Source organism: Lemur catta, chromosome 14 (genome assembly GCF_020740605.2).
Source record: "Lemur catta isolate mLemCat1 chromosome 14, mLemCat1.pri, whole genome shotgun sequence".
Lineage (NCBI taxonomy): Eukaryota > Metazoa > Chordata > Mammalia > Primates > Lemuridae > Lemur > Lemur catta.
Window position 1 is genome coordinate 27,195,529 of NC_059141.1, and position 25,335 is coordinate 27,220,863.

Consider the following 25,335-nt stretch of genomic DNA (forward strand, 5'->3'; position numbering starts at 1 on the left):
AGGAATGTCTCCAATGACTTGAGCGGGAAAGACTGCTATATTTAAGATAAGTTGTCACTATTTTACCACACTGATACCTTTACTAAAAAATTATTTTTGTATGATTACTAGATCATTATGAAAGGCATGGAGGGATGAGATTGATTGTTAGTATCTAAATAAAAAGGAAAGCCCCTGTGAAATAAATGACAACAGAATTTTCAATATTGGAGTTTATAACATTATCACACCAAACATTTAAAATAAGAAAGGAGGACACAGGGAAGCAAAAGCTCTTAATCCTTCTTTCATAATAGGGTTCAGAAGTTACTCCTTTTCACTTTGATATTTAGATAAATTTAAGCTAAAGACTATTTTTCTTTTAACTTAAGATTTCCACAGGTAGAATTAAAAATAAGATGTCTGTTATCCACAGCTTTATAGAAACATATGTAAAAACAAAGAACAAAAGCCCAGAGTCTGTATAGCAAAAAGCATAATAAGAGAAAACATTAAATATCAGGGAGAATAAAACAAGAATGGCAGATAAAATAAATGTGAACTCTTTAAATTCCTCTATTAAAACAAAGGCTCAAATTGGATTTGAAAATCCAATTACAGAGATTCATCTAAAATAAGTGGTATAGAGAAATTAAAAGTAAAGATGGATGAAATATATCAGCCAAATGAAGGGGAAGAGGAACAGAATTTAAGACAAAATAGATATTCAAAGTGGGTTATCTAATATTGCATCAAACTATGGACTATAAAGACTGTATAAAACATGAGTAGAGGTGAATAGACAACAGGTGATTGTATTGTATTAAATGTACCTTAATTGTATTAACAGCATGAAGTCATTATTATTTGAAGCATTGCTCAAGAATCTATGAAGAGTATAGTGTTGGGGCCAATTGAGGTAATTAAAACTATGATAACAGGCCAAAAATGAAATTTTAAAACAACTACATTTATAATAGCCTCAAAAGGGACTGCATCAATAAATATCTCTTTCAAAAAAAACCAAAATACTTAGAATAAATTTAACAAAAGAAGTATAGAACTTATACTCTGAAAACTACAAAATATTCTTGAAGAAAACTAAATAAGACCAAATAAATGTAACAGAAAGATATCACATGTTCATGGATTGGAATGCTTAATATTTTTAAGATGGCAATATTCTCCAAACAGATTTACATATTTGATGCAATTTCCATCAAAATATCAGCTGGTTTCTTTTCAGAAATTGGTAAGCTGATCTTAAAATTTATTTGGATATTTAAGGAACCTATCACAGCCAAAACAATATTGTAAAAGAAAATCAGAGGGCTCACACTTCCTGATTTCAAAACTTACTACAAAACTATAATAATCAAGACAGTGTGGAACTGACATAGGGATAGATATATGGATCAATTCTCATTTTTCAAAGAAGGGTTTCAAGAGATACTGTCCATAATAGATAAAAGAATAAATATTTGTGTATTTTAAAAGTGATTTAGGTTAAACTATGAATTTGTCATTTTTGTGGGTCAAAAATGATTGAAAATTTGTAACTTCATATGACTCGGTGAAATAAAAAGTCATCCTAGAGAAAATTAGAAAAAAAAATAGTAGAACTGAAAGTCCAGAAATGAACCCTCACATTTATAGTAAATTGATTTTCAACAAGGGTGCCAAGACAGTTCTCCAGATAAAAGAACAGTCTTTTCAACAAATGGTGCTGGAACAACTGGATATTCACATTAGGAAAAAAATGAAGTTGAATCCCTCATAACATATATAAAAATTAACTCAAATTGGATCAAAAACCTAAATGTAAGGACTATAAAACTTTTCAAAGAAACCATAAAACTCTTGGAAGAAAATATAGGCATATATCTTCATGACTTTGGATTAGACTATGGTTTCTTAAATATGACAACAAAAACATAAGCAACCAAAGAAAATATAGATAGATTGGACATCAACAAAATGTAAAACTTTTGTGCTGCAAACAACACCATCAAGAAAGTGAAAAGACAACCTATAGGATGGGAGAAAATTTTTGGAAATCATATATCTTAAAAAGATATATAAAAGATACATAAAGAATCATTACAACTCATAATAAAAAGACAAACCAATTTAAAAATGGGCAAAGGATCTGAATAGATATTTCTCCAAAAAAGATATACAAATGCCCACTAAACACATAAACAGATATTCAAAACCATCCATCAGCCATCAGAGAAATGCAAATCAAAACCATAATGAGATACCACTTCATACTCATTAGTAAGTTTATAATCAAAGACAGATAGATTATAACAAGTGTTGGCAAGGATACGGAGAAATTGGAATCACCATACACTGCTGGTGGGTACAGCTACTTTAGAAAACAGTCTGGCAGTTCCTCAAATGATTCAAAGTGATCCAGCAATTCCACTCCTATGTATATACCCAAGAGAAATTAAAAACATAAGTCCACTCAAAAATTTGTACATGCATGTTCATAGCAGCATTATTCATAATGCAAAAAGTAGAAACAACACAAATATCCATCAACTGATAAATGATAAATGAAATGTGGTATATCCACTTAATACAATATATGATATGAAATCAATGTCCAGAATAAGCCAAACTGTAGAGACAGAAAGTAGGCTGGTGTTTGTCTAGCTAGGATTCAGAAGAAAGGCAGCGAGCAGGTAAGGAGGAAATGGGGAGTGATCGTTAATGGGTACAGGGTCTCTTTTTGGGATAATAAAATGTTCTAAAATTGATTGTGGTGGTGCTGGTGCACAATTCCGTGAATATATCAAAAACCACTGAATTGTATGGGGTGAATTGTATGGTATGTGAATTATTTAATATATATCTCCCAATAATAATAAGATCAACAACTATGGATTTGAATCTCAACTTCAACACTTACAAAACTTATGAAGTGAGACTTTAAGTAAGCTACTTAACTACCTATTCCTCAGTTTCTCATCTGTAAGATAGGGACAGTAAATAGTAAAATACCAACCTCACAGGATTGTTTGAGAACTGAGTTAACATCTGTAAGGTGATTAGACCAGTGTATGGCCCAATGCACACTATAAACCTGTATGTTAACTAACTAAAGCCACTACCACTTCCATTTATTAAATACTTACTGTATCAGTTTACTATGGCTGCTGTAACAAATTACCACAAACCTAGTGGCTTAAGACAACACACATTTATTCTCTTATAGTTCTGTGAGTCTGAAGCCTGAAATCAGTTTCACTGGACTGAAATCAAGGTGTCCATGGGCTTAACTCCCTCCAAGCTATAGGGGAGATAAATTTCCTTGCCTTTTTCTGTCTATAGAGCTGCATTCCTTGTATCTCTTGAATTGTGGTCCCTTCCTCCATCTTTAAGCCAGTGACATAGCACCTTGCTTCAGTGGTCACACTGCCTTCTTCTGTGTTAAACCTCTCTCTTCCTCCCCCTTATAAAGACACTGTGATTGCCCACCTGGATAATCCAGGATAATCTCTCTATCTCAAAATCCTTAACTTAGTCACATCCACAAATACCCTTTTCCACATAAGGTAACATTCATAAGTTCTAGCAATTAAGATCTAGAATATCTTTGCGGCCTACCACAGTTACTATATTAGCCAAAAAAGAAGAAAAAGAAAGAAGAATCTATGAAAAAAAATCTTATGATTATTTCAAAGCATACCAAAGTAAAGACATTAAGCAAAAGATAGTAGCAACATTTTATAAGCTTAAATTAGAAAATATGAGTAGTGAACTATTAATATTCCATTTACTCATACTTGTTCACTGGAAACTTTCCCTTCCATGACTTTTCAGTGCAATACCTAAAAAACTTTTTTGCTGATGACACCTCTCTTCAGATGTCTTTCTGTGCATGTGTCTGAGCAATACCATTCTGATTTAATAGCTCAAAGATTTGGATACCCAACTCCACCTTCTGATTCTGGCCTCCTGGGGCCTGCTCTTACTTGGGGGTTGGTAATTTTTGCCACATCCATTCCATATTACCTACAGTTGTGCAGCCACACAAGGCTCAGCTCCCTAAGATACTATATGAAAATGTTACCTCATCTTCCTTCATCTTTGCCAAGTCTTTATGGAATTACTCCTTCTCTATATTACTTTACCTTCCTTTTATATTCCCAACTAAATAGCCACAATAAAAAATATTCAACTCATTTTTTTTCAGGAACTGAAATTCTCATGGGTATCAATAAAGTGTACAAAAGTAAATGTATATACATTATAATTTTACATAGGAGAATAATACAGTTAGAGATAGATTACTGTATAATTGAAAAGCCTGGCTTTATTAATAAATATCCAATTTTATATCTTAAGAACAATATATCTTATTCACAAGTATTTATAGATTTACAAATCCACCAAATGCTTGGTTACAAGAAGACCTCAAAAATTATAAAGCTATATACTCTAACCATGATGCAATAAAATGAAAAAATAATAATCTAAACAGAAATAAAAATCATTTGGGAATTTAAAAAATTATTAACCTGGATTAAAGAGGCAATACAAATGCAACATCAAGTTACTTAAAAAACAACACTATATATAAAAATGTGTTGAATCTATTCATAGCTTCTCTTTATAAAAAACACTAAGAGTAAATTCAGAAAAACTATTACAAATATGGCAGAAAAACCTGAATATCTTACGTGATGAAGAACTCACGTAAGTTAATTTAAATAAAGTCCAAATAAGTTATAAACCTGCAAAGGATGTAAATAGCATACAAAAGAAGCAGCACATCATGTGAAAAATGTCAAATTTATTAGAATTAAATACAAACTAAAAAAAAATCTAAAAGTGGATAAGATTATTTAAAAACAAAAACACCAAAACTGTCAAAGATGCAGCAAAACAGGAACTGTTTGTGCATGAAGGGTCCACTCTTTAGGAATGCAACTTGGCAACAATAATCAAGGATTTTTAAAAACATTAACAAGTTTTAATCCAGTAATTCTACTTCTGGGATCCTATCCTCAGAATGCAATCCTACATATGGAAAAAACTTCCTGCACAAGGACATTTATTGGAAATGGAAACAACCTCAATGTTCAATAACAGGGGAATTGTTAAATAAACCATGTAACTATAACAATTATAACAAAGACTATTGCTATAAAATGGAAAATACTTGTGCTTCACTGCTACAGTAAAAGCCAGGCTTTAAAATTGTATATACAGCCTAATGATCATGGTGCCATCTCATAATTTTTCAAGGTTCTACTCAAGTAAATGTCAATGAGAGAAATAACCCAGACATAGTAAAAAGAAACTGCAAGGAAATACACCAAAATATCACAAGCGATTGTTTTTCTCCCCTTCCCTAATCTTTATCATCATGTTCTCTTTAATAGAGATGTGCTATATTACTTATATTATCATGAACATAAAGGAAGTATTCACATTCTTCCTATGAATCAAAAGAAAACACTTCTTTATGTAGAGCAAGTACTGCCATTGTTCCTGGGTCTCTAAAGTCACTTTGATACTCTAACACAAAAACTGCAAGTTGCACACATGTTAGACAACTTCTACCCTACATTCTTTTCTCCAACAACTTCTTTTCTCCTCACAATCCCAAGTTTCCAGACCTAAAGAAATTTCATCAGTCCTCTCTGCACCGGCTTTCCTTCCTTTGCACCTAGGATGATCCCCACCTCTCCTGTGCAGAAAGGGAACAATTCCCTGCTCCCAATCTCAGAGCCCTAAGTCTCTGCTATCCCCAGCTCCCTGTTCCACTCCAACTTCTCAAGTTGGTGGCAGGGAATAAGGGAAGCTCAGGGAAACTTGGAGCCATGTAGAAAAGGTGGAGATATTTAGGAAATCCAACAAAATGCCATTTTGCCTAACAACAGTTCATGTGTGCTTATGATTCAGATTTGTTTCTAGGATTTGGCAAATTGGGGGCCTCAATTTCCTCTTCTAGGCTGTGTATTTGCTGAATGAATGAATGAATGAATGAATGAATTAGGCTTCCCATCTTCCTGCACTGACAGCTGATCACTATGACTCAAAGTGGTAACTTGGTAGGGGGTGTGGGAGCAGGACTTGGTTAGTTGGTACCAAAAGAAGCCCTGAAATCAAGGCATGGAATGACCCTTTAAGATTGCTAGTCAAAGTGTGGCCTATGGAGGGGCAGAATTACCATCACCTGGGAACTTGTTAGAAATGCAGAATCTCAGACCTCACCCCACAGCTACTGGATCAGAATCTGCATTTTTACAAGATTCCCAATGATGGATACGCATGTTAAATTTTGAGAAGCACTGCCTCAGAACACAAACACACACACACACACACATACACACACACACTTAGACAAAAACTAGTGCCTTGGCTCTTCCACAATTCCATCAAACCATCAAGATATTTGATGATTCTTCACCACAGGGGCTTCCCTTGATTTTGGCTTCCCTCCAAAACGTTTCAAAGAACAGACTCTATGCGATTTACCTCAGGCCTCATCTTCACTCTGCACAGGCTGAGCTCAGCACCGCTGGACAGTAGAGGTGGGATTAAATGCTTACTGCCCTTGAGCACAATTACTGATTATAAAGAGCAGAGAAGCAACCAAAAACACAACATAAGGGAGAAAACACTCTTAAAATGAGGTCTGGCCAAGTAAAAGCATGCCAATCACAATCATGTATAAAAGCTGTTTACCAGATGTACATTATCACCATGCAGGACAATCATGATTAAAGAAACCATTTAATGTGCTGATTACTTTGTAAAGGTTTATTTGGTTACATGACTCAGTCCGGGATAAACTCTGGACTTCTGCCTTCAAATCTCCAGGATGGACAGGAAAATAGATTGCCTATTCAGAACTTGGAAAAGAAGAAGGAGCTTTTTACTCTTAAATCTAGACTGTAGTTTTGGTAAAAGAGGGAGAAAAGATCCTTAAGCATTGCTTGGCAGTGAAGGAGCTTGTCATGGGCACCAGACTCTATACATCTTTCTAGTTCCAACTGAAATATCCCATCCCCATCCTTTGAGAAGTTTTCCCAGAAGTCTTCATTCCCTATTTTGTTTCTCATGGCATTTTCTTTTTATTATTTTTTTGAGAGGGGTCTCACTATGTAGCCCAGGTTGTAGTGTAGTGGGCTACAACCTCAAACTTTCTTGACTCAAGCAATCCACCTGCTTTAGCCTCCTGAGTAGATGGGACTACAGGCATATGCCACAGTGTCACTGCACTTTCTGTAGACTTTTATTACAACTCTTAGAGAGGTAGAACTCATCCATTTGGATCCCAGGCTTTGCAGCCTAACTACATGGGTCAAAATTCCCCCTCTGCCTATTCCTAGCTATGTGCCCTTGGCCAAGTGACCTCCTTCCACAGCTGTAAGATGCAGTATCATGGAGTTTTTGTGAAGATTATGAAACAATGCATATAAAACACTACAGTGGGGCTGGGCGCAGTGGCACACGCCTGTAATCCTAGCCTTCTGGGAGGCCGAGGCAGGTGGATCGCTCGAGGTCAGGAGTTCGAGACCAGCCTGAGCGAGACCCCGTCTCTACTGAAAAAAAAAATAGAAAGAAATTATCTGGCCAACTAAAAATATATATAGAAAAAAAAATTAGCCAGGCATGGTGGCACATGCCTGTAGTCCCAGCTACTGGGGAGGCTGAGGCAGTAGGATCACTTAAGCCCAGGAGTGTGAGGTTGCTGTGAGCTAGGCTGATGCCACGGCACTCACTCTAGCCTGGGCAACAAAGTGAGACTCTGTCTCAAAAAATAAATAAATAAATAAATAAAAATTAAAAAAAAAAAAAACACTACAGTGTCAGGCACATAATAAATAATCATTGTTAGCTGTTGTTATTAGCACTTCACAGAATCTGGCTTCGATTACAGTAGGTGGTGAATATGTCTGTCCTACCAACTAGACCATCAGCAAACTGTTTATATCCTGAGCATCTGTCATAGAGACATACAAATGGTAGACACACAATAATATTTGTCAAATTGGTTTGAAGCTATGCCAGGAAGAGGAAAGGGAGGGTGCTGGAAAAAGAAAACTTAATGTACTTTATGATTTTACCCAGGGCCAACTTCTGTAGTGTTTGTTTTTCTTTCATTACCAGAGTACATTGTTTCAGACAGCAAGGTTGTTATAAAGTGGGGCTAGGGAGACACTATTTATGGAACCAGATGTTCTGTTTAGAGATAGCAAAATTGTTCTATGAGGTTCTATGAGGCCAAATATCCAGTTTGGCCCCTGGCTGAGCAGGGAGTGGTAGCTGAACCAGGTGCCTGGGTATTGCATCACCTTTGAATTTTATCCACCTAGAAGGGATGCATTTTGTTTTTCAGTGTATCTATTTAGGGGGATGTCTTTACAGATTGCATACAAGAACTGTATTTGCCTACTGCAGACTCAAAGGTCCCCTTTTAAACCAGCCTCCTGACTCTTGAATGATCATCAGCTAAAACAATAATACTGAAGTTACTAAATATTTATTTAATGCCCATTAAGAAGCTCAAGGTACTAGTGGTTGACAAGGACCTTCTGGACTTGCACAAGAGCCTGGTGTTCACCATCTTCTGGTGAAAACCTGGCATATTCTCTGAGATAGACACCAACTTCAAAAACCTGTTCCAGGGGCTGGTGAATATGGCTGTCAAGCTGACACACAATAAGGACATCGGAGACCTGTTTGTGGACCTTGGGGAGAAGTTTATGGAACTCTGCCACCCTGACCCCTTGCCACTAAATGACGTGTGGCTCTTCCTGACTCATTATTTAATATCTGTCCACTCCCTGGATGGCTTACTGGCACCAGACCTTCTGGGACTGCTACATGGGCACCATTTGTAGCTGCCTCCTGTGCCTCTATCAGGACTGAGGCCCCTCTCCCACCACCCTGCCCACACTGACAACAAAGTTGCCTTGAGTCTAAAGACTGAAGAAAAATTGCACTAGACACTACAGTACCAAAGGTGATTACAATTGGGGAGGGGGTAAGGAGGGCAGGAATATGGACAAGTATTATGAGTGCCACCTTAGGCATAAATGGAGAGGTATTGTAGAAACATCCAAAATGGGGCCTAATCTAGGCTTGAAGGGTCAGAGAAGGCTTAAAGCGAGAGTAACATCCAAGATGAGGCTTCAAGGAGTGATTTATTCAGCACGTTCTACACATCAGGCTCTGTTTTAAGAACCTTACACAGATCCCTCATTCAGTCCCTACAATACCCCTGTGAGACAGATGTTATTATTATGCATTTCATTTTACAGATGAGGAAACTGAGGCACAGAGTAAATGGTGGAGCTAGGATTCAAACCAAGGCACGTTGGCCCCAGACTAAAGGGGAAGGAAAGGGTCTCGCAGCAGTCTGAGAGGGAGGAAAGGAGCAGTTCCCTTGGGGAACTGAAAGCAACTCAGTGACGCCCAGCTGGGGGTGGGAACAGAAATTCAGAGATGACTGGGCTTGCTTTGCATGTCTCCTCTAGACTTTCAACAACTAGCTGTGTGATTTGTGTCACCTAACCCTGGCCTCAGCTTCTCCCTTTTGTAAAAGGCCATAATAATACCTGCTTCTTTATCACAGAGAATGGCCATGAGCACCAAATGAGAAAAATGTATGTGAACTTGACCGCAAAGTACAAATTCCTTCACAGACTTGAGCTTTCATCAGTTTCATTTCCCCAAGAGTTTCAAGTATTTGCAAACCTGGAATCTACAATGTCAGGGGCACCAGAGAAAGCAGAGCAACAATGTAGTGGAGTGGAAAAGCCCTCAGGCTCAGACTGCCCACATCCCAAGGCAAGTTACACTCTCAGTATCTCAACTTCTTCGGTCATCTGGAAAATGGGAATGATAATGATAGCACTTATCTCATAAGGTTGATGCAACAAATAAATACCATGTGTAATATGTTTAGTACAGCTCCCAGGGCAGAATAGAGACTTTAACGTTAACAGCTATCATTATTATAACCATTAAGAAATGTGTTGGCTACTTATCCTATTCCTCCCCATTCTATGCACATACTAGAAGTTAGAGATGATGAAGAAGGTTTGCAACTCCACACTCCCTCACTGCTGCAGAGATTCTTCCTGGTTTCCACAGGCTGGCAAGCAGCTGGCTCTCCGTCCTGGCAGAAAATGCCCAAAAGAGGTAAAAGACAGAGACTGCACGCCATCTGTGCAAACTAGGCTGCTCTTGTAGGTTTTAGACAAAAATCTAAATGTAGTCAGCCAGATATGACCTGCTATTTTAAGACATAACTATTCTTTTTCCTCTTTCCACCCGTCCCTGCTCCCCTCCACCCCCCTATATGAACTCTCCCCCCCTCCCGCCCCCCACACACACATCTTAAGAAACTTTCAGCTTTTTGAAAGACATACTCTGGGGTCCTGTGGTGACAGCCTCTTGCCACATTAACTTCTCTGTCAACTCGCAGCAGAGAAGCCTTTGCTAATTTCACAACAGGAAAGCACGCAGGAAATTCAAGAACAAAACAAATCTCCTACACACAGAGCCCAGCATCTTCCAGCAAACACACTGAGGTACAGATCCAAGGCAAGATGACTCCCGACTGTAGATGAGGCAGCTGCCTCTTAAACGGCAAGGGAACTGAAAAAAGTCATTTGCATCTAAAAACCGAGATCTGAATACAAATTGATAATGAATATTCATGAGCCCTTCAGCTTGCTCCAGAGCCACCCTTAACTACATACAACCCTGGGCTCTGCTTCCTAAAAAGTTTCCCAAAGTTCTTTCTCTGCCTCTTCGCAGAAGGAAGAGGGTGGGAAAGTTCATTCAGTGCTTTTTGCCTCTTGCTCTTTCAAGTACTTGCTGTTGGTCTGGGCTTTTTTTTTTCCCTCTTTTTTTTCTCCCCCATAAGGATTCGGATCAAATCAATTTTGGTCTTACCCTTTATATCTTCCATAAGTAGCAGCCTTTGTTTTCCTCTTTCCTTGTTTTTTTTTGTTTGTTTGTTTGTTTTGATTTTTTGGGTTTTTCCCCCCAGCCTCTGCTTGCTGTGGTCCGTCTCAGTGACAGAGGTACTCAAGGAACAGAGATATAACAGAACCTTGCGCTCGTGGGAGGGGCTAAATTAGCCGGCCCCCGTTTCGGAAGGAACCTCAAACCCTGTCTTTTTCATTGACTAGAAATGACAGATTGGCCGAGGAGTCCAGCAGCTCATTTCCCCAAAGTTTACTCGAAGGATTCCCCAGGTTGTAACTTTTTATATTCTTGAAGCAATGTGTGTTCAAATCTCTCTCCTCCCTGCCTCCCTCCCTTCCTCATTCCCTTCTCATGTCTCTCTCTCTCTCTCTCTCCTCCCTCTCTCTCTCTCTCTCTCTCTCTCTCTCTCTCTCTCTCTCTCTCTCTCTCTCGCTGTTACAGAAATCCCCTTTTCTGATCACTTCTGGTCCTGTAATGAGCAATCCCTTTTTGAGGCTCATTAGACATAAAGAGCAACGGGTCCCCCAAGCTATGGGCACTGCTTCAGAAGCCAAGTTACTGGTTGGAAGGCCCGGTGAGAACACAAAGGAGGCTGTTCACTGGGCTGTGTAGCCATGATCTGATGAAAGTCATCCACCATTTCCCTTTTTTGACTTCCTACCTGTGAGTCTCATGAGCATGAATTGCCACGCCCACACTTTGGCACAATGACCCAAATGCAAATGAGAGGCTGACCAAATTATTTTTAAACTGTGTATGCAAAATTATTTTGAAATCAAAACAAAAGCTAACCTTCTGAGAGGAAGGTAAGTCCTCAAGTCCCAAGGCCATTTGGCAGCTTCTCCCTAGACTGTCGCAAAACTCAGCATTTCAGGTTTCAAAGAAACCTCAGACGTCTAGTCTAACCAGGTTAAAGCTGTGGACAGGTAAAGCCACCTGCTGATGTTCACACAGAGAACAGGGTGCTGGTCTCTCTCATTTGCTGCCATGCTCCCCAGAACTCAACACAATTTCTCCCACAGTGTGGTCTCTCAGTAAATACCTGATGAATAGTTGAATTAATGAATGAATAGCAGCAAAGCAGGAACATAGATCTGGTTTTTTGGTTCAAGTTTATATTTTTCTACATTGCCTTTCCAGCATGAGAATTTGTGTCTAAAACCGATTATATTATAAGACATTCTTCTGCATATAAATCATTAAGTTTGTAAGCCCTAAGGATTGTTTTTGACTATATAAATTTAAAATAAAATAAAATATATTCTCCATTAAACTTTCAGTCATACTTTAATAAGATCAGGGCTGATTTTTTTAGTTTAGGCATCACTTATTTTGCATACTGTCCGGAAAATGGTATGTGCTCAATAAATTTTTGATGCTTTAATAAATATGAAGTTGTATAACAAGACTTTCATTATCTTACTAAATGGTTCATAGTCACAGGATTTTGCATTTATAATAACAACTAATTATACTAAATGAAAAATCCAATGATGCCTGCTCCAGAGACAGTTTAGACATCTCTAATAATGAATATTGATTTGATATTTGTCCTATTGTGGTAAAATTGTTATTAACTGATATGATGGGATATTTGTAAAACTCAACAATCTTTATTATGGGTTTGTGACTGTTTTTGTACTATTGGTTTGAAGAAAAATTTGAAAAAGAACATGCCCACAAAATATCCTGTGAACTACAGAATGAAAACCAGACCATCAAAGCTAGAAAGAGAAATGAATGATCAAAGGAAAGATCCAGAATGGCTGATAGATTAGGCAGAAGAAACAGACAAATACCTGAGCATGTCAATGAGAGACCCACTTTCGGCACTGTGGCAACACTTCTCTATTTTAAACAAAATTAAAATTCAAAGCAACTCCTATCATGTTCTATTTGGATGTTGTTGACTACAGGTTACTTTGTACAATTGATTCATTCCCTTTTCATTTCATCAGAGAGAGATGCAATCAGGAGTAAAGTGTTCTACACAGGCTCATATGACTCAGCCTTGACCAGCCTCATTCCTTCATCTGCCTCCCCTGTGGTGGAGTACAAGGAGTTCCCTGGGAGCTCCAGGCCTGCACCCACCACCTGGGGCATCCAAGTGCTTCTCCTGATCCACTAGAGCCAGTCAAAGGTCCCTAAAAATACCACTGCAGCTGGCTCTTTCTTGTAATCACCACCTTCTGGCAGGGAGGACAACCTGTACAGCCCATTACAAGATTTACTGACTCAATCATACAGGGCGTGGCTGATTCTTATCCACAAGCACCACCTACTGTCTCAGAGATTAAACTGGGCATTCACAATATAATTCATACTGTTAAGAAGACAATAGGGCTGGGGAAAAAGAAAGGATTTCAAAGATCTCCATCTTCCCTCATCAACCAGAAGAAGGGAATCTGCCTACACACGTAACATACCACCACTACATCCTACAAATAACTAGCAACTGAGAAAACCACCACACTAGGGATGTCTATAACAAACATGTCCATCCAGAACCTAGACCCCCATCAAAGTACCCAGAAACAAAGCCAAAGGTCTTTACCCAATACATGTTACAGATATATGTTGTATGTCTTAAGAGTGAGGGAGGTGGGGAAAGTCTCATCTAAACAAAAGAAAATCCAAAAGCAAGAAGTGGCAGTCACTCCAGATGAGAAGGAATCAGCACAAGAACTCAGGAAGTATGAAAAATGGTTTCACAGCCAACTTTTGTTAGACCTACAGAGAATTGGTGCCCATATGGTGGAAATTATTCCATAACATTAAGAAGGAAGGAATCCTCCCCAACTCATTTTATAAAGCCAATATCACCTTGATACCAAAGCCAGGAAAGGACATAACAAAAAAATAAAAGTACAGAACAATATCCCTTAGGAATATAGATGCAAAAATTCTCAATAAAATCTTAGCAAAACAAATTCAACTGCACATCAAAAAACTAATCCATCATGACCAACTGGGCTTCATCCCAGAGATGCAGGGAGGGTTCAACATATATAAATCTACCAGTGTGGTCTGGTGGTTCAAGGCACTCTCCGTACACCCAACAGTGACCAAGCAGAAACCACATGGATTAGACTGAGTAATGACGGTAGTTTCTGTCATACTGGGGGCCTGGGAAGAAGGGGGGCGGCTGGTTGGATAAGGTGTGGAGGATGGGCATTCTGGTCTTTACATTGTTTCTAATTCTCCATTAAAACAGAAGTCTATTGATAAAACTCATGAAAGGAGGTACTCTGGTTTTATGCATCTTAAAATAAGTGCCCAGGGTAACTATTGTACAAAATGACTTGCTTTGCCATTTCTAAGAATGCCTGTATTTATCCTTTCAGCTTTTATTATATGTGAATATACTAAAATGTCCTTCATAATATTTGACACAGTGTTCAAAATGTTATGTCCTTTTGATATTTTTAAAATAGTCCTTGCTCATGGTCAGTTTCAAGGTTAAAAGGACACTGTAAAACAATGGGTTTTTATAATTGATAGAGATGCCATAGACGTGGCAAATCACAGTACTTTAAAAATATTAGGATAAAATGTTACATGTTATATGGCAATTAACAAATCTAATCTTGGGAATTCATAATTTTTTTCTCCACCAGCAATAGACCCAACGTCTATATGTTTATACTTCCAATAAACCAAGGTACTAAGTGAGTACTACTTAGTGTTTGTGTATCATATTCAGCAAACCATTTATCAACACATTTTGAAACCATATCAAATTTTCTTGACACTATCTGGCATGGTGCTTTTTTCTATTTCAGAGTATTATGGGGATACAAATGTTTTGGGTACATGTATTGCTTTTGTACACTTTGAGTCAATGTTATGTGCCCATCACCTAGATAGAGTGCATTGTACTTATTAGGTGTGAATTTACCCAACCCCTCCTGCCCTCCCCACCTGCTTGATTTCCATTGAGTTTTACTTCCATATGTGCATTAAGTTGTTGATCAGTTAGTTCCACTTTAATAGTGAGTACATGTGGTGTCTGTTTTTCCATTCTGGTAATACTTCACTTAGAAGAATAGTCTCCAGTTCCATCTAGGTTGTTACAAAAGGTATTAGTTCCCCATTATTTTTATGGCTGAGTATACCATGGGATACATATACCACATTTTCTTAATCCACTCATGTATTGATGGGCACTTGGGTTGATTCCACATCTTTGTGATTGTGAATTGTGCTGCAATAAACATTCTAGTGCAAGTGTCTTTTTTATAACTTTTTTTCCTATGGGTAAATGCCCAATAGTGGGATTGCTGGATCAAATGGTAGGTCTACTTTTAGTGCTTTGAGGTATCTCCATATGCTTTACATAGAGGTTGTACTAATTTACAGTCCCAACAGCAGTATGTAAGTGTTCCTTTCTCTCTGCATCTGTGTCAACATCTGTTGCTTTGAGACTTTTTGATAAAAGCCATTCTCACTGGAGTTAGGTGATATCACATTGTGGTTTTGATTTGCATTTCCTTGGTGATAAGAGATATTGAGCATTTTTTTGTGTTTATTGGCTATTAGTATTTCCTCTTTTGAAAAGCTTCTGTTCATGTCTTTTGCCTGCTTTTTAATGGGCTGTTTAATTTTTTTCTTGATGTTTTGCTTCAGTTCTTTAAAGATTCTGGTTATTAGCCCTTTATCAGGTGTATAGCATGTGAATATTTTCTGCCATTCTGTAGGTTGTCTTTTTGCTCTACTGATTGTTTCTTTGGACATGCAAATCCTTTTTATTATAGTTTGATCAGGTTCCATTTATTTATTTTTGTTGTTCCTGTGATTGCCTTTGGGGTCTTCTTCATAAATTTTTTGCCTAGGCCAATATCTATGAGTTTTTCCAACATTTTCTTCCAGAATTCTTACAGTTTCATGCCTTAGGTTTAAGTCTTTTATCCATCGTGAATTAATTTTTGTGAGTGGTGAGAGGTGCAGATCCTGTTTCAGTCTTCTACTGTCTACAGTCTTCTATGGCTATCCAATTTTCCCAGCATCATTTATTCACTAGGAATTCTGTTCCCCATTGTATGTTTTTGTCTGCTTTGTCAAAGATCAGATGGCAATATAAGAATGGTTTATATCTGGGTTCTCTGTTCTGATCCATTGGTCTATGTCTCTGTTCTTGTGTGAGTACCATGCTCTTTTGGTTACTATAGTCTTGTAGTATAGCTTGAAGTCTGGTAAATTGATGCCTTCTGAATTGTTCTTTTTGCTTAAGGTTGCTTTGGCTATGTGAGGTCTTTTCTGGTTCCATATGAATCATAGAATTATTTTTTCTAGATGTGCAAAAAATGACATTGGTATTTTAATGGGGATTGCATTGAATCCATAAATCACTTTGGGTAATATAGACATTTTAACAATGTTGATTCTTCCAATCCATGAGCATGATATGTTTTTCCATTTGATTACATCCTCTGCTATTTCCTTCCTCATGTTTTGTAGTTCTCCCTGTAGAGGTTGTTCAGTTCCTTGGTTATATATATTCCTAGGTATTTTATTTTCTTTGTTGCTATTGTAAAGGGTATTGAGTCTTTGATTTGGTTCTCAGCTTGACTGCTGCTGGCGTATAAGAATGCTACTGATTTGTTTCATTAATTTTGTAACCTGAGACTTTGCTGAATTTATTTATTAATCCTAGGGGGTCTCTTGGCAGAATCTTTGGGGTTTTCTAGATAAAAGATCATATCTTCAGCAACGAGCTGAAAGAGCGGATTTTGACGTGAGATGAAAAGTGGATTTTATACAACAACTGGTGACGACCAGCTCAGTTATTTCTATAAATACGTTTATTTTTTTAAAATATGTTAACATTGCATAGGTATTTAAATGCAGCTGTTGTACCGAAATCCCTTGCTAAAGCACGTCTTTATTGAAGTACTGCTACATGGACATGATTTTGCAAAAGCATTTATTACACGTTTTCTTGTTTAAACAAAACTCATTGTAGCCACATCCAGCAAAGCAAAGTTAACGTGGGTTGTGTGCCAAGGCATAGAAATAGCCTTGTTATATTGAACTCAATGTGATAGTATTAATGGCATTCAAATCTTTCTATCCATGATACACAATATTTCCATTGGAAGAAAGAAAAGAAAGAAAAGGAAAGAAAAGAGAAAGACAGAGAAGAAAAGAGAAAAGAAAAGAAAGAGAGGAGGAGAGGAGGAGAGGAAGAGAGGAGGAGAGAGGAGAGGAGAGGAGAGGAGAGGAGAAGGAAATTCTCTACTAAGCTGACTTTCCACTGGCTTAAATAGTTTCCAAATAAGTGTCTCTGGGGAAAAGACGTCTGAAACTCTGGGGCTGGGAGAGAGCAGGAAGGAGTAGCGACTGTTGGTGCCAGCACTTGAAAAAATAATAATAAAAGGAAGGAAAAGGGTTAGGCTTCTCCAGACAGGGTCACCCTTATTTAAGAACATTACCAGAGAACTTAAAGTAGCTCTGAAGGAGAAAAGCTGTTGTTAAGCAAAATTTACTACACTAACCAACCTTAAGTGCCCCAGGATTGTACTTGCTAGGTAATTAAGATTCCAAAGGGCATAAATCTCTGTCTTCTACTTCTGGACATTGCTGGTCCTAAGAGTTAGCGGAAATTTTTGAAGAACACATGGCTCTTGGAATCTTATGCTGATGACCTTATCAGCATGGCTGACACACCCAGCTTTTGAAGGCAATAATGTGCCACAATACCAGACCAGGCTATAACAGGAAGCTCCTGTGTTGCTGTTAATGCCTCCGCCTTTGCAGAGATCAGCCAGGCGTGACAAACTTTTGAGGCAATGCCAAAATCAGGCTTCCTGTTCTCCTTTACATTAGGCCCTTCGTCCTCTGGGGGCCAGTTGGGCATGAAGAAATAGGGGAGCAGGAAAAGATAATAGCAATTTTTCAGACTTGAGATCATTATTTATCTCAGACGATTCTCTCAGCTGATCTTTCAAGGTCTGGTTCAAACCTTAAATCTTTAAAGTCTTCCAGGTAACACTTCCTTCTCCAAATCTAAGAATATGATTCTTCTTTCACAAATATCAAGCCATATGGCACTTACATAATGTCTCACATTGCTAGTTTTTCATGTGTAATATGTTTCATATAGGTATACTGCATTTCATTGCACTTTGCTTTATTGTGCTTTGCAGATATTGCGTTTTTTACAAATTGAAGGTGTGTGGCAACCCTGTATCAAGTAAGTCTATCAGTGGCATTATCCCAACAGCATGTGCTCACTTCAAGTCTCTGTGTCACATTTTGATAAATCTCACAATATTTCAAATGTTTTCATTATTATTATACCTGTTATGGTGATCTGTGATCAGTGATCTTTGATGTTATTATTATAATTGTTTTGGGGTGCCTCAAACTGTGCCCAAATAAGATAGCAATCTTAAATGATAAATGTGTGCTCTGACTGGCCCACCAACCAGCCAATCCCCCATCTCTGTCCCTCTCTTCAGGCCTCCCTATTCCCTGAGACACAAAAATATCGAAATTAGGTCAACCAATAACCCTACAACAACCTCTAAGTGTTGAAGTGAAAGGAAGAATTGCACATCTCTCACTTGAAAACAAAAGCTAGATGATTAATCTTAATGAGGAAGCCATATTAAAAGCTGAGATAGGTCGAAAGCTAGGCCTCTTGTGCCAAATGGCCAAGTGGTGAATAAAAAGAGAAAAGTTTTGAAGGAAATTAAAAGTGCTACTCCAGTGATCATATGAATGATAAGAAAGCGAAACAGCTTTATTGCCGATATGGAGAAGATTAGAGTAGTCCGGATTAAGCCAAAGCCTAATCCAGAGCAAAGCCTTAACTCTCTTCAATTCTATGAAGGCTGAGAGAGGTGGGAAACCCACAGAAGAAAGTTGGAAACTAGCATAAATTGGTTGATGAGGTTTAAGGAAAGAAGCCATCTCCATAACATAAAAGTGCAAGTGAAGCAGCAAGTGCTGATGTAGAAGCTCCAGCACATTATCCAGAAGATCTAGCTAGGATAATTGATGAAGGGGGCTACACTAAACAATTGATTTTCAATGTAGATATTATAAAACAGCCTTCTCTTAGAATAAGATGCCATCTAGGACTTTTATAGCTACAGAGAAGTCAATGCCTGACTTCAAATCCTCAGAGGACAAGCTAACTCTCTTGGTAAGGGCTAATGCAGCTGGTGACTTTAAATTGAAGCCAATGCTCATTGACCATTCCAAAAATCCTAGAGCCCTTAAGAATTGTGTTAAATTTACTCTGTCTGTGCTCTATAAATGGAACTACAAAGCCTGGATGACGGCACATATGTTTACAGCATTGTTTACTAATATTTTAGGTTCCCTGTTGAGACCTACTGCTCCAATAAAAAGATTCTTTTCAAAATATTACTACTCATTGACAATGCACCTGGTAACCCAAGAGCACTGATGGAGATACATAAGAAGATGAATATTGTTTCCATGCGTGCTAACACAACATCATTCTGAAGCCCATGGATCAAGGATTAATTTCTATTTTAAAGTATTATGATTTAAGAAATAATTTCTGTGAGGCTATAGCTGCCAAAGATAGTGATTCGTCTGATGAATCTGGGCAAAGTAATTTGAAAATCTTCTGGAAAGGATTCCCCCATTCTAGATGCCATTGAAAACATTTGTAATTCCCGGGAAGAGGTCAAAATATCAACATTAACAAGAGTTTGGAAGAAGTCAAGCCCAGCCCTCATGGATGACTTCGAGGGGTTCAAGACTTCAGTGGAGGAAGGAACTGCAGATTTGGTGGGAATAGCAAGAAAACTAGATTTGGAAGTGGAGCCAGAAGATGAGACTAAATTGCTACAATTTCATGATAAAACTTGAACAGATACAAAGTTACTTAAGAGTTGACCAAAGAAAGTGTTTTCTTGAGATGGAATCTACTCCCAGTGAAGACACTTAACATTGCTGAAATGGCAACAAAGGATTTAGAATATTACATAAGCTTACTTGATCAAACAGCAGCAGCAGGGTTTGAGAGGATAGATTACAATTTTGAAAGACGTTCTACTGTGGGTAAAATGCTGTCTAATAGCATCTCATGCTACAGAGAAATCTGTTATGAAAAGAAGAGTCAATCAGTGTGGCAAACTATTGTTTTATTAATCTTTTAAGAAAATGCCACAGGCACTCCGACATTCAGCAACCACCACCCTGATCAGTCAGCACCATCAACATGAAAGCAAGACCCTTCACCAGCAAGATTACAACTCACCTAAAGTTCCGACCTAAAGTTCCGATGAATGTTAGCATTTTTTAACAAAAAAGTATTTTTACATTAAGACATGTACATTGTTTTTTAGGCACAGTGCTATCGCACACTTAACACACTACAGTATAGTGTAAACATGACTTTTATATGCACTGGGAAACCAAAAAATTTATGTGACCTGCTTTATAGCAATATTTGCTTATCATGGTGGTCTGGAACCAAACTCCCAACATCTCCAACCCATGCTTATATGCCTGTATATAGAATCCAAAGTATGACTTCAAATTCTTGAGTCTGAGTGCAAATTCTTTTTTTCTCCACCCCATCCAAGTCCTCTTCTATCCCATAGCACCTAATCTAGTGTTTTACATAAGTGCTTAATAAATAGCTGATCTTAATTGGCTATTGTGATCTCCCTCAAATTGCCATTAAAATATTAAATGTAAACCAGATGTTTTCCTCATTTACCCTTCTGGATAGCCACTCAAAATAGCCAGGAGGACCAGGCACAGTGATTAATGCCTGTAATCCCAGCACTTTGGGAGGCGAAGGCGGGAGGATCTCTTAAGGCCAGAAGTTCGAGATCAGCCTGGGCAACATAATGAAACCCCCATCTCTACATGTGAAGGGCCGGAAGGCAAATGGGCCAATATCCAACATTTTGTTGTGAATATTCCCTTCTCCTTATGGGGAAGAGATTTACTCCAACAATGGGGACTACAGCTTTCTATTTCCTCTTTTTAGGAGGGGCCACTGCTCTAATCCAGCCTTTAAAACTACAGTGGAAAACAAATACACCGGTATGGGTTGAGCAGTGGCCCATTAAAGCTGAAAAACTTCTACATCTCAAGGAACTCGTTCAGAACAGTTAAAAGCCGATCAAATAGAAGAATCTAATAGTCCTTGGAATACTCACTCCTATTTTTGCTATACCTATAAAGTCTGGAAAATGAAGACTATTACATGATCTTAGAGCCATTAATGCTGTTATGAAACCTATGAGCCCTTTACAGCCTGGATTACCCTCCCCAGTTATGATCCCAGAAAATTGGCCATTCATAGTCATAGATCTTAAAGACTGTTTCTTTACTATTTCCCTACGTCTCAACGATAAAGAAAAAGGCTACTTGTAATCAACCATCAAGAATCAGTAGCCAGATATCAGTTCTGCCTCAGGGAATGATGAATAGCCCCACCATCTGTCAATATTTTGTTCATAAGGCCCTACAGCCTGTCAGACAAATGTTTCCAAATACAAAAATATTTCATTATATGGATGCTATCTTACCTGCTGCAGCTACCACACAGGAAGTTGAACAAGCCTATAAGAAAGTAACCCAAGTTACTCATGAACAGGGATTACATATAGCACTGGTAAAGGTTCAAACTTCTACTCCATGGAAATATTTAGGTTATATTGTAACACACAGGAGCATTCACCCACAGTTTACTAAAATAAGTATTCCTCAACGTCTTACTTTAAACTCGTTACAACTGCTAGGGCAAATAAATTGGGTACGTCCCATACTACAGGGGAATTAACACATTTATTTAACACTTTAAAAGGTAACTCAGACTTAAATTCCCCTTGCTCTCTCTCTGAACAAGTATTTACAGTAATTATCATTAGTGGAGGAAAAATTACAAGGTTGTTTCTTATCTCGAATTAACCCATCTTATCACATTGATCTTTTTCTCTTTAATACTAAACATAGTCCATTTGTTCTATTAGGGTAGTTTATAACTGAATTACGTTGTTTAAAATGGATATTTTTAGGTCACACTTATAAAAAAACTTTTAATAAAGTTACAGACATGTTAGCGCATATTATACAAAAGGGAAAGGCACGCTGCATTCAGCTTTCGGGTTATGACCTGGCATGCATATATGTTCCTTTAAATCAAAAAAATTTAGACACTTTATTAGCGCAAGACTTAAATTGGCAAAGTGCTCTCTCAGATTATCTTGGACAATTGCTAATTCATTATCCTTCATCCAAATTATTATAATTTTTTCAAACTATTCCTGTCACCTTGCCTAATATTTTACAATCTACCCCTGTCACAGGTGCTAAGACCATCTTCACAGATGGCTCTGGCAAAACAGGCAGAGCAGCCATAGCTTAGAAAGATGCCAAATGGGATTACTTATGTAAGAAAGTAATCTTATTTCCACTCAACAAGCTGAAATAAGAGCACTAATACTAGCACTAAATATCTTTCCTAACATGCCTATCAATATTATTAGTGATTCTCAGTACACTGTACATGCTCTACAAAACCTTGATAGCTCCTTCATTAAGGACATACCTGGCCAGGCATGGTGGCTCACGCCTGTAATCCTAGCACTCTGGGAGGCCAAGGCAGGAGGATTGTTTGAGCTCAGGAGTTCGAGACCAGCCTGAGCAAGAGCCAGACCCCATCTCTACTAAAAAAATAGAAAGAAATTAGCTAGACAACTAAAATATATATAAAAAAATTAGACAGGCATCGTGGCTCATGCCTGTAATCCCAGCTACTCAGGAGGCTGAGGCAGTAGGATTGCTTGAGCCCAGGAGTTTGAAGTTGCTATGAGCTAAGCTGACGCCATGGCACTCTAGCCCGGGCAACAGAGTGAGACTTTGTCTCAAAAAAATAAGAAATAAATTAATTAATTAAAAAAAGGACATACCTAACAAAACTTTGTTACAATTATTTATTAATTTACATGTTCTATTTTCTTAGTGACATCATCCAATTTTTATTACACATATTAGATCACATACCTCGTTAACTGGACCACTTATAGACGGCAATAATTTTGTAGACAATATTGTATCTAACCAATTATGTCTCCTTGCGCAAGATACTACAGCCTTTCAGGAGGCATGCTTAGATCATGACTTCTTTCATCAAAATGGTAAGGCACTGAAAAAACTATATCCCACTGCTTTAACTCAAGCAAAATTTATCATTAAAACTTGCCCTGATTGTCAACAATTCTCTTTGTCCTCTATAACAATGAGTTCTGGAACAAACCCATGAGGGCAGTTGCCGAATGGTATTTGGCAAACTGATATTACACAATTACCTTATTTTGGGAGTCTCAAATACATACATGTTACTATTGATACACATTCAGGCTTCATTCATGCCACGCCCTTGACAGGGGAAACTAGCCATCATGCTGTCCGACATTAACTGGAAACACAGTTTTAGGATTACCCAAAATTATCAAAACGGACAATGGCCCTTGCTATTTATCGAAAAAATGTAATTCTACCCTTCAAAATTGGAAAATTAAACATCTCACAGGAATAACTTTTAATTCTTCCAGACAAGCATTAGTGGAACGTGCACACCATACTTTAAAAACTTATCTATTAAAACAAAAAAGGGGGAGCAAGGGACTATCACCTAGAGAACAAATAGCTAAAGCCTTATTTACTTTGAATTTTTTTAATTTTGGAGGTGATGGCTATACTGCTATGGATCGTAGATTGGAAAAACATAATTGTAATCAATTAAACCAAAAGAAAGTGTTGGTTAAAGACTGGGTTAATAATTTATGGCAAGGATCTTTTCCTGTATTAACATGCAGTAGAGGTGCAGTTTGTGTTTCTCGAGAAACAGGTCCAGAGTGGGTGCTTACACAAAGGGTGAAGCTATACCATGAGCTGGAAAACACCAGAGAACCCCATCCTGCAGATGATGAATCTGACCCTAGAGCAACAAAGGACAATGTTGACCAGGACGAGACAAGCTTGTGACGTGACCTGGGGACAATTTAAGAGGCTTGATCAAAAGACGGTAACAGTAATTAGAAGGGCTGGGGCTGCCCCAATAGCAAAAAATCGATTTTTGGCATATTTGGCAAGGATTCTGAATAGGTAGGATGATGGTTTCTACTCCTTTTAGGATGGTCATTGCTATCTTCAGCAAGTGCTACAGTTTATTGGAGTCATTTATTGAACCCACCTTTATTTCATTGCTTACATGGTGGGATGTAGATTCTCCTTTGTCTTCTAATGACACGGGTGGACTGGTGGCATTTGGCTACCACCATCAGGACCATTAACGTCACATACTGAATAGTTACATAATAATGATTCCGTGCTATTTACTGCCAACAACCCTCTTATTTGTTTTTCCACCTTACCAAATGTCGAGGGTTGTGTGCAAATTATTTATTCCTCAAGAATATTTGTTTTATCAGCCTAACAGTGGCAACAATACAGCTAATTTAACCTTTATCTCCGCTTTAACTGTAAATACAACCATAAATATCAATCTTACAACCTTTACTCCTGACCTGCCCATTTGCAGACCAAAAAGAGATTGGAGATATAAATTTTATTCAGTACAATGGGCCCCATGTAGAAGAGAATATCCCAGAGGATTAACTTTGTTTAATAATGGAAATTTATGGGATTGAGCACCCCATGGGAAACTACATTCTTTGTGCAAAGAATTAGAATTTGGCAGCCCATCTAATTATTCCATTACTCGGAGTGAACATGGATTATCAGGTCCCATTCTTCAACTCACAGATGGCATTCATATGAGTCCTATCCATACCAAAATATGGAGAATGGGATTGCCATTTTTTAATCAAGTATCATCCCATGGCAATTACACTAATCGCACTGGCATCTATACAGTGTCTTTAAACAATAATGTCAGTGATTGAGTAATGATATGTACCACTCACCCTTATGTTTTCTTTTTTGGACAAAAACCTCCTAATATAACTCAACTTAATACTTATTATAATATTTCCTGTGAGTGTCCTTCTTGGTGGGGTTCCTGTATTACTTTGCAAAATGTTACTAATCTTAATATCACTTATATATTTATATTAAGAGGAAGAACACAGCTTGGCTTCCTGTTAATTTAAGGAAGGAAACAAGGACTTAGCAAGGAGAATCTTCCTTACAGGTCTTACAATCTGCCTTAACAAAAATTAGACCCAAATGCTTCCTGGCTACTCTTACTGCTTTCTTAGTTTCAGCTATTATTATCCTTGCTACTCCAACAGTGGCTGCTGTATCTCTTACTGAATCTATACATACGGCAGCTGCAGTAGAAGCAGTTCTAGTAAAAGTTACACATCAAATGCAAGAACAAACTGAAATTGATAGAGGTACATTGGCTGACTACAAGCACTTGAAGCG

At 37.9% G+C, this 25,335-nt stretch overlaps 1 protein-coding gene across 1 annotated transcript in view; it reads right to left on the reverse strand.

Moving 5' to 3' along the window:
* The window catches only part of ENTPD1 (ectonucleoside triphosphate diphosphohydrolase 1), an 89,883-nt gene extending 78,855 nt beyond the window's left edge, over nt 1–11,028 (reverse strand). The window contains exon 1 of the mRNA XM_045567857.1: nt 10,912–11,028. Coding sequence (XP_045423813.1) covers nt 10,912–10,927 — 16 coding nt within the window. The 5' untranslated portion in view covers nt 10,928–11,028. The remainder of the gene's footprint in view (nt 1–10,911) is intronic.
* Nucleotides 11,029–25,335: the final 14,307 nt, after the last annotated feature.